The sequence below is a fragment of the Gossypium hirsutum genome, chromosome A10, assembly GCF_007990345.1.
Source record: "Gossypium hirsutum isolate 1008001.06 chromosome A10, Gossypium_hirsutum_v2.1, whole genome shotgun sequence".
Classification (NCBI taxonomy): Eukaryota; Viridiplantae; Streptophyta; class Magnoliopsida; order Malvales; family Malvaceae; genus Gossypium; species Gossypium hirsutum.
The window spans coordinates 21494850-21508754 of NC_053433.1; the positions used below are offsets into that span (position 1 = coordinate 21494850).

At 32.8% G+C, this 13905-nt stretch overlaps 2 protein-coding genes across 2 annotated transcripts; both read left to right on the plus strand.

Moving 5' to 3' along the window:
* Positions 1 to 2391: 2391 nt before the first annotated feature.
* Positions 2392 to 3025, plus strand: LOC121207958 (cysteine-rich receptor-like protein kinase 2). The gene is made up of 2 exons (XM_041078503.1): positions 2392 to 2867; positions 2957 to 3025. Exons 1-2 carry the CDS (start codon positions 2406 to 2408, stop codon positions 3023 to 3025), a joined length of 531 nt encoding a protein of 176 aa, XP_040934437.1. The 5' UTR covers positions 2392 to 2405.
* A 17-nt stretch (positions 3026 to 3042) lies between these two features.
* On the plus strand, positions 3043 to 5466 carry LOC107895774 (putative cysteine-rich receptor-like protein kinase 43). Its single transcript, XM_041078504.1, has 7 exons — positions 3043 to 3355; positions 3446 to 3571; positions 3656 to 3792; positions 3891 to 4114; positions 4207 to 4500; positions 4582 to 4732; positions 4975 to 5466. Exons 1-7 carry the CDS (start codon positions 3076 to 3078, stop codon positions 5323 to 5325), a joined length of 1563 nt encoding a protein of 520 aa, XP_040934438.1. The 5' UTR covers positions 3043 to 3075; the 3' UTR covers positions 5326 to 5466.
* Positions 5467 to 13905: the final 8439 nt, after the last annotated feature.

The following is a 13905-nucleotide window of genomic DNA, read 5'->3' on the forward strand; positions in this document are numbered from 1 at the left end:
TTCAAAAATCATGAACCAAGCTTGAAATCAATGATATTCAAAGAAAACTGGAAACTATTCGGCATGACCATTTAAGAATTTGGTATAATGTCAATATCAAGGATATAAAACTATGAAATAGTAAGATGTATGAAGTGTTATACTCCTCGTCTTGATTCACCTCACTTTATTGGAGATCTTGCCAAGTGTTCATCCTACTTAAACTCAAAGCTCCGTCATGTCTCATTCGCCACTTGTAAGGCCTATCAACTTGTTACCATGTAATTTTAAAGGCTTACCGAAGTGACACATAACTCAAAAGATCTACCTAAGCAGACATGTTAATAAGACCACATGACTTACCGTATAAACATCAATAAGAAGAAACTTATTTAGCATCAGGTATATATAATCTCCTACTCACTAGAAGAAGGGAGGGCTCTCTTACTAAGCAAGGCTTTCAAACCCCAGAGTGAAAACTTCCTATCATTCATCTAGTCATATCCCCTTCATTCTTTGCATTTCTCCCTTCCCACTTAAGTTACATTAACACAGAAATTAACAAATTTCAAACGATGCCATTATTTAATCTATATTTATAAATGCTTTAACAAAACTTGCAATTAACCCTACAAAACACCTTGCTTACGCAAAAATTACAAGTAGATCATAAACCCCCCAAAACTAGACATTATCAAATGATGAAAAAGCAATTCTTCCCAGCTTGGTCATTACTAAGAATGCCTTATATTTAACCTTCAAACCTTACCACAAACAACCTTCAAACCCAGGTAGAAGGCATCAAACAAAAATTACAATCATTACAACATGTTAAAATAAATGATGTAAAGTGGGCACTCTCTTCAAATAATTCTCTAGCCCTAAACATTGCAATTGAATGCTTGTCACTCACCTTCAGACCTCTTAAAGAGAAATACAATTGAATAGGAGCTCTTTAAAAACATCTCTTACGATACAATAATTATATGGATATGATGGATACCAATGTAGAGATTTCTTGATGACTCTCACAGATCGTACGAGAACTTAGTACTAATCTTTACCGAGCATATCTATAGATACCTTCAAACAACTAGCTTGCCAAACTTCTTGACTAATCATTCAATTTTTAAAAATCTTGCTAATATTCTTATTAGTAAGCAAAACAAAGGCAATCAATTACCGACCCAATAGCCTATTTAGTATCTAGAACATCCAAAATAATATCATTCGAAGGATCCTAACAGTAAAGATCAACAAGCTTATTTTGCAACTAGTGTTTATCTACCCTCCTAATGGGTGTATGGGAGCTACTTCATGCTAGTAAACATTCACTTAGCTCAGAGAGACATAAATGGACCGAAGATGTAGTAGACAACCTTAATCTTCAGATCTCTGCCTCATAAGACTTCTCAAACACCTATGTATCATCAAACCGAAAAGATTGTTGAGTACCAGTAATAGAGCGTTGGCTGTCAACCATCCTTGTATCAAGAACAAAGGGCAATGATCGGATTTTATGAAAGGGAGATGATGTACGAAACTCAAGAAACATGGACTAACATTCTTCGATTGCTACACTTTGTGAAGTCATTCTTGAATAGAAGCATACAAAATGCATCCATACCTTCAACTAAACCAAGAAACCATGAATCCAATATCACTTAGTCCATTATTGTTTGAAGCTTGACTAACATCCTCAATAGGGGTTGAATTATGCAAACTACTGCCCTTTTTCTCATGGGACCACATTAATTCATTAAAATCACCAAGGTCCCCAGGGCAAAAAAAGACGATGACTTAATTAAGATAATAACTCCCACGATTCCTTTTTGTGCCTCTCCTCAGGGTTGCTGTAAAAGCTAGTAAAGCGCCACTTACCATAGCTACAAGAATAAACAATCTCAACATCAACATACAGGTCATAACTCAAAAGGGATAGAAACGCACTCATTTTTTTTAATATCATACATATTTCATATGTTATTATTAATTTAAATTTTAAATACGTGACTTTTACAAACACGAACAATAGAATTTTTAGTATATATTTTACCAAACATATACTTTTATTAAATATTTACTTTGAGAAAATAAACTTTATTAAATATTAAAATATTTTAAATACAATAAATTTATCCCATCAATTTAACCTTTTTTTTAATTAAGCAAATCCCAAAACGACACATATCCTAAATTGAGGAATCCTACCAAAAAAACCAAGAACTGGAAAATGAAACCAAAAACTAATATTTATTTGGGTGTATGTATATCCCACATCAAACCGTTTCAGTAACACCATCTTTCTTTTTTTCTAAATATAAACCTAACAATATATAAAGTCTAAATATAAGAAAATAATTAAAACGAATGAAAAACTAAACTAACAAAACCAAGAGTCTAAAAAATTTCTCAACTAATTAAAAATGAAAATACAAAAGAATCCCATCTTCATTGATCCTCTACTTCCTCCTTCCATGGCAGGCGCAGCTCTCTTGATCATCTTCTCTTTAATCGTCATCTCCGTACGTTCTTATGCAGACACTCGACTCGATCTTGTTGCCCGTTCATGCGAGACGACCACGGTGCAGAACAAGGATGATTACTTGAAGAATTACGAGTCCATCCTTCAAAAGATGGAACCGGAGATGTATCGTAACAAGTTTGCGTTTAATGAAGCCGGAAAGCCGCCTGATAAAATTTACGTGTTATCGCAGTGCATGAATGATCTCTCGAGCGTTGAATGCGCCCAATGCTTTGCGAGGATCAGTAATATTTTACCGGCTTGTTTCCCGACCACCGGTGGTCGTGTTTATCTTGATGGTTGCTTTATAAGGGCTAACAATTATAGTTTCTATAGGGAAGTCACTGCAGATGGTGATATCAATGTGAGTTTCTTTACATATATATTTTTCTCTCTTTTTTTGCCATAACCTTGAAAAATAATGCTTAATAACTTGCTATAATGTGTTCTCAGTTCATATATTTGTTAATTGTGGTTCGTTTGATTTATAACATGTTATTAAATTTCCTGTTTGGGGATTGAATGGAAGGTAGAGATGCAGCGATGATGTCGACACCAACGAAGATTTCAAGATGGTATTGAGAGACATGTTGCCCAGGATGGTTCACAAGGCTCCCGACAAAAAAGGGTTTGCCTTGTTCCAAGAGTCGAGGAATGGGACCACGGTTCATGGGATGGCTCAGTGCTGGAAAATCTTGGATAAGGAAATGTGCTCCTCTTGTCTCGCCGATGCCGTCGACCTCGTCTTCCGGTGCGTGCCCTCTAAAGAAGGTCGTGCGCTCAATGCTGGCTGCTTTTTGCGTTATTCCACTTATGATTTCGGTCATGACACCAATGCTGGTGCAGTCCGATGTTAGTTTCATTTGCCTTTTGCCTTTTGATCTTCTTTTTCTCTTTTAAATACGCACAGGCCTTTTAATTAGGTTCATTTGTGTTTTGTAGATGCCATAATATCGTTCATAATTTACATCTTTTTAACGGCTGTGGTCTGCACATTGGCCGTTGCCATTGGACTGCGTTTGGGGAAAATGGCTTACAAACAGATGAATCCTCGACGTGAATGGAAAGGTAAGGTTACCTACAAATATTGCCATCCCTCATTTGAGAAGGGATTGTATTTAATTTCTCCTTAAATTTGGCTTTTAGACGCAGGGAAAGAGGTGGACCTGGCCGCACTAGATCAGGCCATGAAATTCTTGCAGTTCAAATTTTCAACACTAGAGAAAGCAACTGATTGCTTCAATGAAGCTAACAAGCTTGGCTCTGGAGGATATGGTGAAGTATTTAAGGTATACGCTATGATTTTTGTTTCAGTTTTACAAAAAGAAAATTGATTCCTAAGTTGATCAATGTATTGAGGTGTGAAATCTGAAAATTTGTACTGTAGGGAACATTACCAGATGGAAGAGAAATTGCAGTAAAACGATTATATGTAAATGGAAGGAATCGAAGTAGAGAAATATACAATGAGATGGATGTTATCAGTAAAGCCCAACATAAAAACTTGGTTCGTTGCCTTGGCGGTTGCTTTACCATTATTGAGAATTTCCTCGTCTATGAATACCTTGCTAACAAAAGCCTCGACGGCATCTTATTTGGTAAGCTACAAATGTGAGTGTTGTCTAATATGGATTGAAAAGAATATCCAAATTCAACACTCACGTGCCTGAATCCCAATTACTACAATTAATTCATTCAATTAGCTCAATACTAAAACAAAATGGTGACTGTTTTGATGGCCCCTGGAAGAAAGATCCTGAGAAGAAGAAAGAGTTGGATTGGGGAAAAAGGCAGAAAATAATTATGGGAACAGCCGAAGGTTTGGAATTTCTACACAAAGGCTGCGAAGTTCGGATCATTCATCGAGACATCAAGGCCAGTAACATCTTGTTGGACATCAAATTTCGACCCAAAATCGCGGATTTTGGCCTCGCCAGGCTCTGTTCCCGCGATTCCGATAGGATATCCCTCGTCAACAACACTGTGGCCGGTACTTTGTAAGTCGTCTTTCTCATCACATTCGAAGCTTATTCGCAATAAGGTGTAACTAATGCAACTTTTTGATTGAATTTTTGTAGCGGATACATGGCTCCCGAATACATAGCCAAAGGAAGATTAACTGAAAAAGTGGATGTTTATAGTTTTGGAGTTCTAATGCTTGAAATCATCAGTGGAGTTAAAAACACCAAAATCGAATCCGACAATTATTTCGAAACCTTGGTGACTGATGTAATCATAATATCGCATCTTTCTTACATTCTTTCTCCTTTCTTTTCATCTAAATATTTTTTGGTTGTTAAAAATATGAAATTCTTCGACCCAAATCTTTTTTAGGGAACTTTCCCATCCGTTGTAAAATTTCTATCAGAAATATTAGAAAAATTGCCGATGACAACCAATCCTATAAAAATTGCTGATGACAACCAGTCCTATCTCTTGTAGTGAATATAATATTTAATATTGATTTTCAGGCATGGAGGCATTTTCAATCAAACACAACAACAAAAATCATCGATGAAAGCTTGAATTCGGAGGATCAAATTGAAGAAATAAAGAGACAAATCCAACTGGGTTTGCTGTGCACACAAGCGGAGCCAACTTTAAGACCAAATATGTCCAAAGTTCTTCAGATTTTAAGACATAAAGACATGGATTTGCCTTCCCCGACTAAACCTCCATTTTTGGATGAATCTCTTATTTTATCTGCTTCTAGCTTCAATACTCTTCCATCAAAATCCCAGACCAATATTAATTTTCCAGAAAAATCCCAAACCAATGATAATTTACATAGACATGATCAACAAGATTATTCTAATTTGTAATTACGGCCATTTCCTTGTTAATTAGTTTTTTTTTTCTTTTTTTTTTGGTTTTGGTTTTGGTTTATAGCTTTGAAGTTTTGAGTGGATGTATATAGTTTGTTTGTTTAGGATTTTGAAGTTTTCGTTTAAATGAAATGAAAAATGTTTAATGAATAGATAATTTTTATATATTAAATAATTATTCCAACTCATTATTTTGTAATTTTTTTGTTTGAACAATCGTATTCTTTTTCATAGGAAGCATATTTTACATTCATAATTACGCACAAAATAATAATAATTTGATGAATTTAAAAAATGCTTATTATTATTATTAAATAAATAATAAAAAAGAGTAAAAGAACAAATAAATTAGGAGAGAAAAAGAACTATGATAATATAGGAATGTTTACAATGTTTTTCCTAAATTTATATTTATAGAAATAAGAAGTATAGATGAAATAAAATTTTACTTCTAATGAATATTAAACTCCAAAAATACATTAAATATATAGTTATCTTAATAGACATCCACTCAATAATAAATCATTCATAACACTTTCCATTGGATATTTATTGGTAGATAATATGCCTCTTAAAATTGTAACGACCCGATTTCTAGGTTCCAAAATGTTTCGTGTTCATAAATATTAAATAGTATAGAAATATATTAAAATTTAGTCTAGTAATTTTTGTTTAATTGATAGTTAATTAAGGTACAGGTATAATAATTTTAAAATCAATGGTATCGAAAAATGTGGTTTCGGAATCCCATTTCTAATGTTTGAGACCATAAATATTAAATAATAATATTTATGAGGTTAGTATAAAGTTTAACTAAAGTTTGGTCCCTTAATTTTGTCAATCTGATAATTAATTAAGATACAAGGATTAAATTATAAAAGTTGTAAAAGTTAATTGCTATAGATTTTAATTGCTAAAGGATTAAGATGTTAATTAAACTAAAGTCTAACATGGTAAATACACCATTTTAGACTAAAGTGGACGGGTAGGTGTGGTTTATGTTTATAAATTATGTTAAATTTTTCTTAAAATACTAAAAAGTATAAAATATATATTAAACAAATAAGAAAGTGGAGAAAAGAAACATCTTCTACTTCACCTTCACCAAGCAATAAGCGAAAGAAAATAGATTTTTAAGATTGAAACATTCGGCCTTGCATGATGAGTGATTCTAAGTCTATTTTTCATAAATATTATGTTTTTGAGATCGTTATAATTTGATTTAGCTAACTTGAATGTTATTTTTTAAAATTGTTAAAATTTTTAAAAGTTGTCATTAATAAATGTTTGAAGTTTTTGTGTTAAATTATTAAAATTTAAGCTTAGAAATGGAAAATGACTAGTTTTTTAAGTTTAATTGCTAGTTTTTGAACATAGGGACTAAAGTATGTAAAATTCAAAATTGATGTTAAATTTCTATAATTATAGATAACAGAGGGCTGTAGGAGAATGTAATTAAAATCGGATTGTAAATCAAAACTCAAATTTGAAAGATATAACTATTTCAGCTTTAGAGACTAAATTGAATAAAATGCAAAATTGTAGGAAGATTTCGAAAAATAAAACATAATTAATATATGATTACAATAGGCTATTATAAGATGCTTCGAATTGATAAATTGAAATGAATTATTATAGATTGGGATTTGAATCAACCGAAAGATAATTGAAAAAAAGCAAAAATTTTGCAATAGTCCTTGACATTTTGTTGGTTGTTGTTTTCCCAGGTAAGTTCATATGGAACTTATTATATAAGTTTTCTGATATGTTTGATTATATTTAATGTTTGTTAGTTTAGATTAATTAGAATTTTGATGAACTTACTTAAAAGGGACTAAATCGTAAGCTATAAATTGTATGGTAAATACGAATATGTACTTGGAAGTTGGTATAATTTGATTATATGATTTATTGTTGATAGATTATATGCAAGAATTATATAAGTTGAAATGGCAATGTGGCATAAATGTTTAGTGGTTTGTTGGTATAGGTATGTTTTAACCATGTTTAAAATACTTATGTAGATGAATTGGTAAATTTGAAAAGTGAAATGGTATGGTAAATGCTAAATTATGCCTTATTGAGTTGGTTGTTTTGTAATGATTATACAAATGAGAATCTTACAAGTTAAAAATGGTATGTATATAGGACTAATATACTTGTAATTTTGGATGGATAACATTTATATGAAAGTATGAACTTGATGGTGAATTGTTAGATGATACAAGTATTATTGGTATGGCAAATTAGTGATCTTAAGATATGACTTAAATGTTGTGTCATCTTGTTATAACTTTTATCTACATGATTTATAAACTATGATGATGGTGTACGTATTTGGTTAAGTATAAGTAAATTATAAATAGGCTTGAATATGGTATGATGTGTTATAATGGTAATTGAATTTAGTAGTCTTGTAACGCTCCAAGTTTTAAATTTATGTTCTGATAAAATATTACAACTGTGTATTTGCTTCAATAGTTAAGTGTTCTGGGTGTGTGTGTGAGGTCCCAAGTTCAAGTCACAACTTGGGTGAATTTTGGTATTTTTATGAATAAAGCCTCACTCTTGTTTAGTAGGCTTATGACTATATGTGGGTAAAATTATATTAGAATAGGCCTGCTGGTTTGGTGGTTAAAAGGTATGTTGTTATGCTAGAAGTCTGAAGTTCACATCCCTGCGAGAGTAAAGGAAATATATTTTGCTGCTTGTGCCGGGTAAGAATTTGAGTTTCAATAAAGTACACTACTGAGCAGTGGAGAGGTTGAGGGAGAAAATTAAGGAATAGGATGTAGTAGGAGGTTATCGGAATCTTTTTTATTATTTTCCTCCAAAATTTTGGTTCCCTCTTCCCGTTTCTGACGCCATTTCTTTTTCTGTTCCTTTCAGGTTTTTGTCGTTTTTTTTTGGCCTCCTGGTTGTTCCTGCTGTGAAACTCTGTTATATTGTTGTTCGTTTTGATTTTTCATTATTTTTCTTTATTTTGCTAGTTGGTAAGTTCCTCTCTTCCTTTCGATCATGGTTTCCATCAATCGTAATGTGTTCTTCTGTTCTTGCTGGCGTTTTAGGAGAAAGTGGTGAGGCTGGAAACCACGATTTGTTGATTTAATCCAGAGTAGTGTTCGTTCTGTAGTGGTAAGCCGACTTTTTTTAATTGCAATTAATCGATTTAAACTCATTTTTGGGTTTCTAAAAGGATGAAATATACTGATTTTGGGTCTCGAGAGGCTCGGAAGTGTTTTGCAACAAATCGAAACCAGGTGTGTACACGAAAACGCAGAAAACGAGAAATGACGAAAGCCAAAAAATGTTCCTGTCGACGCTACACGGACGTGTAGTCACCTGTGTGGTAGGCCGTGTGACAGCACACGGGCGTGTGATCAACGATCCTGGCCGTGCGCGTAAGGCACCGGCCCATGACACGGTCGTGTGATGGCCGGTGAGGTCGTGTGTGACACAGGGCTCGACCTATTGGGCCGTGTGAGATTCTGGGTCAGGCCGTGTAATCCACACAGCCAAGGCCAATTTGGGCCATATGGGCCATTCGGGCGTGTGGGCCCATATGGGCAGGTCACATGGGCTTGTGAGCCTATTTTTCTGAATTGATATGTAAGGTTGCACGGATCGCCCAAGTCAACTATGGACCTACCTTAGGGTCGGTAAGTGCTACTTAGACCCCTCATTGAGTATTTTGACTGTCAGATTTCTATATCGAGCATGAACTGAGATATCTGAGCTGAATGTATGATCTGATATATTGCATGTTAGCATGTCATTTTCGTATGTTGCATTGCATCGGGGTTGGGATGATATTATTTGGAAGAAGTGTCTGAAAGGTTATTAAGCCTATTATCTAGTAGCTCTGCTGCAATTATCTGATTATGTGATTTTGGTACAGCATGGTGTGTAGGGATAGGTGGGTCGATTTTATCCCCACATGGTGTGTAGGGTTGGACGAAGATGGTGTGTAGAGGTTGGTGGGTAGGATTCTGATATTCTATCTGCATACTGTATCTGACATAGGCTAAGGCCCTAAGTTGTATCTGATTCTGTATCTGATGGGCTAAGGCCCTAACTGATTCTATAAAGGGCTTCGGCCCCAGACTATTTATTTATGACACTTGATTCGTATTTTGTATGTGTGATTTCTATGGGGATTACACACTGAGTTGCGAAAACTTACCCTTTTCTGTTTAATTTGTGTAGGTAATCCTCGGACTTGACGGATCGGTGCAGTAGAGGACTCAACGGTGGCCACACGTATTTAAACTATTTCTCTCTCGTTTATAGATTTATTGACTGTGGGAAATGTTTATGTAATTGGACTTTATGGACCGGTTGCTTAAGCTTTGTAAAAATTTAAATGTTTTTACGGATTTTTAACTTCAAACTTAACAAATACGAAATTTTCCTAACAATCAAGGTTTTCAATAAAGTGAACTATTTTTGGTCAAAATAAATAATTGCTAAAGCTTCCGCAATGAAATTATGTTTTAAAGTAATCGATTAATTAGGTAAATGATTTGGAGATAACAAAAGTCAACAAATGAAAATGGTTTTATCGCAACAATTTAGTTTTCAAAACGCTATCATGTGACATCGCCCGATTCAGCCATAACGTCTAGGCCGAGTCTGGGGTGTTACAAGGCTTTTTATTGTTTTGGACTCGGTTACATGACATATATTTTGGGGATGTAGTGCATATATAATTATTTTGAAAGTTTACAAGTTGAACTACATGTGATGCCTAATTTTTGAAACTTGCATATAATGCTTATAAGTATGTATAAGTGGCAAATGTTGAATGTGGCTTGTTTGAGCTAATGTGGTGTGAATGGCAATAAGGAATTGGCATGAAAACATGATGGCAATGTGGTAGGTTAAGCTTGAATGATTTAAGTAGTTGAGTAGATTGTATTGATACATTGATTTGTATTGGTGCCAATGTGGCATATTGGTTAAATGTTTAGGAGAATGATATATGGCATGTTTTAGCTTTGTTTTGAGATGATTTGTGTAAATGTATGTTTTGAGGTTTTGGAATAGTTGGCTTGAACAGGGATCAAAGTGGTACATTTTTGTACCACACGGGTTGGTACATTGCGGTGTGACACACACGGGCCGGTGACATGGCCATGTGATCACTGGAATGTAAGATATTTCAAAACCATAAAGCTCTCGTTTGTTTGACAATTTGACCACATGGGTTGGTGACACGACTTTGTGACTATTGGAAGAATTGATCAATTTTGGTCTACACAGCCACAGTGAGTTGCACGGCTTAGGCACACTATCGTGTGACCTTTGTTTTGCAAAATTTCCATTATTTTTGAAAAGGTTTCCAGTTTAATTATTATTTGTTCTTGGGTCAACTTAAGAGCTTTCGTAAACTCGTTTGAGACTCGATTTTGATTATATTTCACATTATTCATGGAATTATGACATGATTTGATGTTTAAATGAAATTAATTACTATAAATGGTAAATGTTTTATTCTGATATATGTGGTACTATTCCGTAGCTTGGGACCAATGATTAAACTTGACGATTGAGTTGAATTACGAGGTGTCAGAGATTAGTTTTAAATTATTATTATGAGTATAATGATTTGTATTTGTGAATTGTATTGAAGCAAAAAGAAGAATTGTTGGTTTTGTTCACATAACAAGTTTATGATCGAGAATGATAAGCTTGGTAACTTCAAGTTATAAGTATATGATAGATATATGCATATAGATATACACGTTTATTTAGGTAGAATTGCTAATATTAATATTATCTACTTAAATTATAAAAAAAAAACACTGAATGTTTTACTCAGCATACATATTGCTTTCTCCATTCACAAGTTAGATCTAATTCAGGATTTTCGTGCATCGACCACAACATCCGATCCATAATCCCAGCCTCAGCCATATTTGTTAGTTTTCAACATTACTTATATTTGGCATGTACCTAATAGGTTAGGTTTTGTGGTAATTGAATGATGTTATAATCAAATGTTATATCTTATACTCTAGTAGTAATATATATATGGTGGATTTGTTATATGTGATTAGGTGCATATATAAATGAAATGTAGATCTACTTTAGTATGAATAAGGAATGTATCTTTGTTGATGATTATCATATCAATTATATAAATTTAATTTTGAATTGATTATAGTTGCTTTGGCAACAAATGTGACACACTGTAGCTCAGACTTAGGGATCGTGTCAAGTATAAGGTGTTACAAAAACTTTATTAAGATGAAAACCCTGTGAGAAAAAAATTCTAGTAAAGGAAAAAGAGTGCACTTATTTCTAATACATGTAACATATTGTCTTATTAAAAACATTATCAAGGAAACCTAATGAGACAAAACCTCAATTAAGGAAAAAAGAGTACAACATTTTTTTACTCTCCCTCATAACAACATCACATGATATCTCAAATTCTACGTATTCATTTTTTAATACTAGCTTTTCAAATGATCACTTGAAGAAGTTTGATAAGCATTTATATCATCATTCTTTTGAAAGTCATGAGTGAGGGGAAAAAATGGGGAAATATATTTTGATATCTTTAGGAGTTTCAATAATAATCATAGCAAACTTTGATCATAATTCTTCTATAAGAAGGCATATGTTTAAATCAAATAAATAAATATTTATGCAAACATATTGAACAATTTCCTCGGAATTTCTATATGTTTCTAGCATTCTAAATTCTTCTATGATTTTAATATAAACTTTAACTATATAGTTATTCATACGAAAGTCTATAACAACAATGATTGGACACATGTCAAATCTTTTGTAAATTGTCAGGCTAATAAGATATCTAAAGGTTATTGTATCCTCCACAAAGAATATCTTTTCAATATTAGGACTTAATGAAAAACTTCATTTATTTTGTTTTTTCAAAATTATTCATTTGTACCTCACTAGCTTTATACCATTAGACATCTTGACTACTGATCCAAAAACTTCACGAATTTAATTCTACTTAAATTGTCTTTCGATTTTGGTCAATCTATTCCATGTCTATATTTCTCAACAAATTCAAGATCCTCGTCATTTCATTATTTCAATAATACTATTGCATTCAAAATCGTTGTCGACAACCTTTATTTCCTGGTTCTACATTTTCTCGTATTAACATAACTTATTGAGATATCTCTATTTTCATTATTTTCATCTTCAGGTACCTAAATCTCTTCTAGAGTTTAAATAATTAGTTATGTCTTGGATCTCTTCAGGAGCACCCGCCTCCACTATATGATCATTCATAGTTATTTTTCTTTTACGAGAATTTTCATCTTTGAAAGTAGTCAAACTAGCAAGCTTCAGGCATGTATTAATTTCATTTATTCTAACATATTTTCCTACTAGGACTTCGATTCAAATCAAAACATTAGTTGTCATAAAACGCTTGGTTATTCTCATCAGGTCAATAAATGCATTTGGCAGTTAACTTGCAATAAGATAAATTATCATTTTTGAACTTCTAGTTCAACTTACTTTTTATATATAGATAATGATAGTTCATCCTAAGTAATTTATTTCATCCATCTATTATTTCTCTCCCTCTAATGTTGGGAGAACTATCAAATTAAAATAGTAATCGCAAAATCATGTCATAATTGAATCTCTAATTTGCTCAAGATATTTATTAATAAAAAGAGACTCAAAATTACTATATATTTCTAAATTTCTCTCAATATCAATTTTGTACATTGTGGTGTAGTTTGAACATATTTTGCAAATTCAAAAATTCAAAAATGGGTTGTATTTGGCTCCTAACCAAAAACCAATTGTAATAAAGGGTATTTTTCATAATTTATGACATGATACGTACAAATGTCAATTCATATAAAATATCATATCCTTATACAAAAGTTTTGTTCTCAAAAGATATAGTTTGGCTACTAATTGGAGGCATTAAATCACTAATTATGCTAAATCATTTTATACGTATAAGCAACAGGCTTTGTGATAGTTATTTGCACCAATAATCTAACATACAATAATCATTAAAAACCTGAGAAATAAGTTCACAAACATTAGCAAAAATTGTCTCAATTGCATAATCTAAAAATTTTATTCTTAATCAAATCATTGAACAAGAAATCTCGCAAATGACAGGTTTCAAGTTGATAACTCACATGTGGTTAACTTGTAGATTGTAACACCCCTAACCCACATCCGTCGCCGGAATAGGGTTACAGAGTATTACCGATCAAACAGACATAATTTCAAGCATTTCATATCATATAATATTAAAGACAAAACTAATCAAACTCATACATATTGTCCCTTATTCGAGCCCTCGAGACCCAAATTACGTATTAGAAACAAATAAGGACTAATTTGAAACTTAGAGAATTTTTCGAAAAATAATAAAAATTTTCAAAGCTACAGGGTTCACACAGCCGTGTCGACTCAAAATATACCTTAAACAACAAGTTTACCATTCGCTGCAAGCTTGGAAATAAGCAACTCAAAAATAATTCATTTAACCAATTCAAAACACAACCAAACACCTCCAAATCATATCAAACAAACTTCCTAGGTGCCTAACCAATGTAGCTTCAT

Bases quoted from the DNA above. Each gene is read 5' to 3' on its own strand.
- LOC121207958 (XM_041078503.1), top strand. From the start codon at position 2,406: ATGAAAATACAAAAGAATCCCATCTTCATTGATCCTCTACTTCCTCCT. The intron at 2,868-2,956 runs GTGAGTTTCTTT...ATGTGTTCTCAG, and splicing joins CTGCAGATGGTGATATCAAT to TTCATATATTTGTTAATTGT.
- LOC107895774 (XM_041078504.1), top strand. From the start codon at position 3,076: ATGGTATTGAGAGACATGTTGCCCAGGATGGTTCACAAGGCTCCCGAC. The intron at 3,356-3,445 runs GTTAGTTTCATT...TGTGTTTTGTAG, and splicing joins CAATGCTGGTGCAGTCCGAT to ATGCCATAATATCGTTCATA. The intron at 4,501-4,581 runs GTAAGTCGTCTT...GAATTTTTGTAG, and splicing joins AACACTGTGGCCGGTACTTT to CGGATACATGGCTCCCGAAT.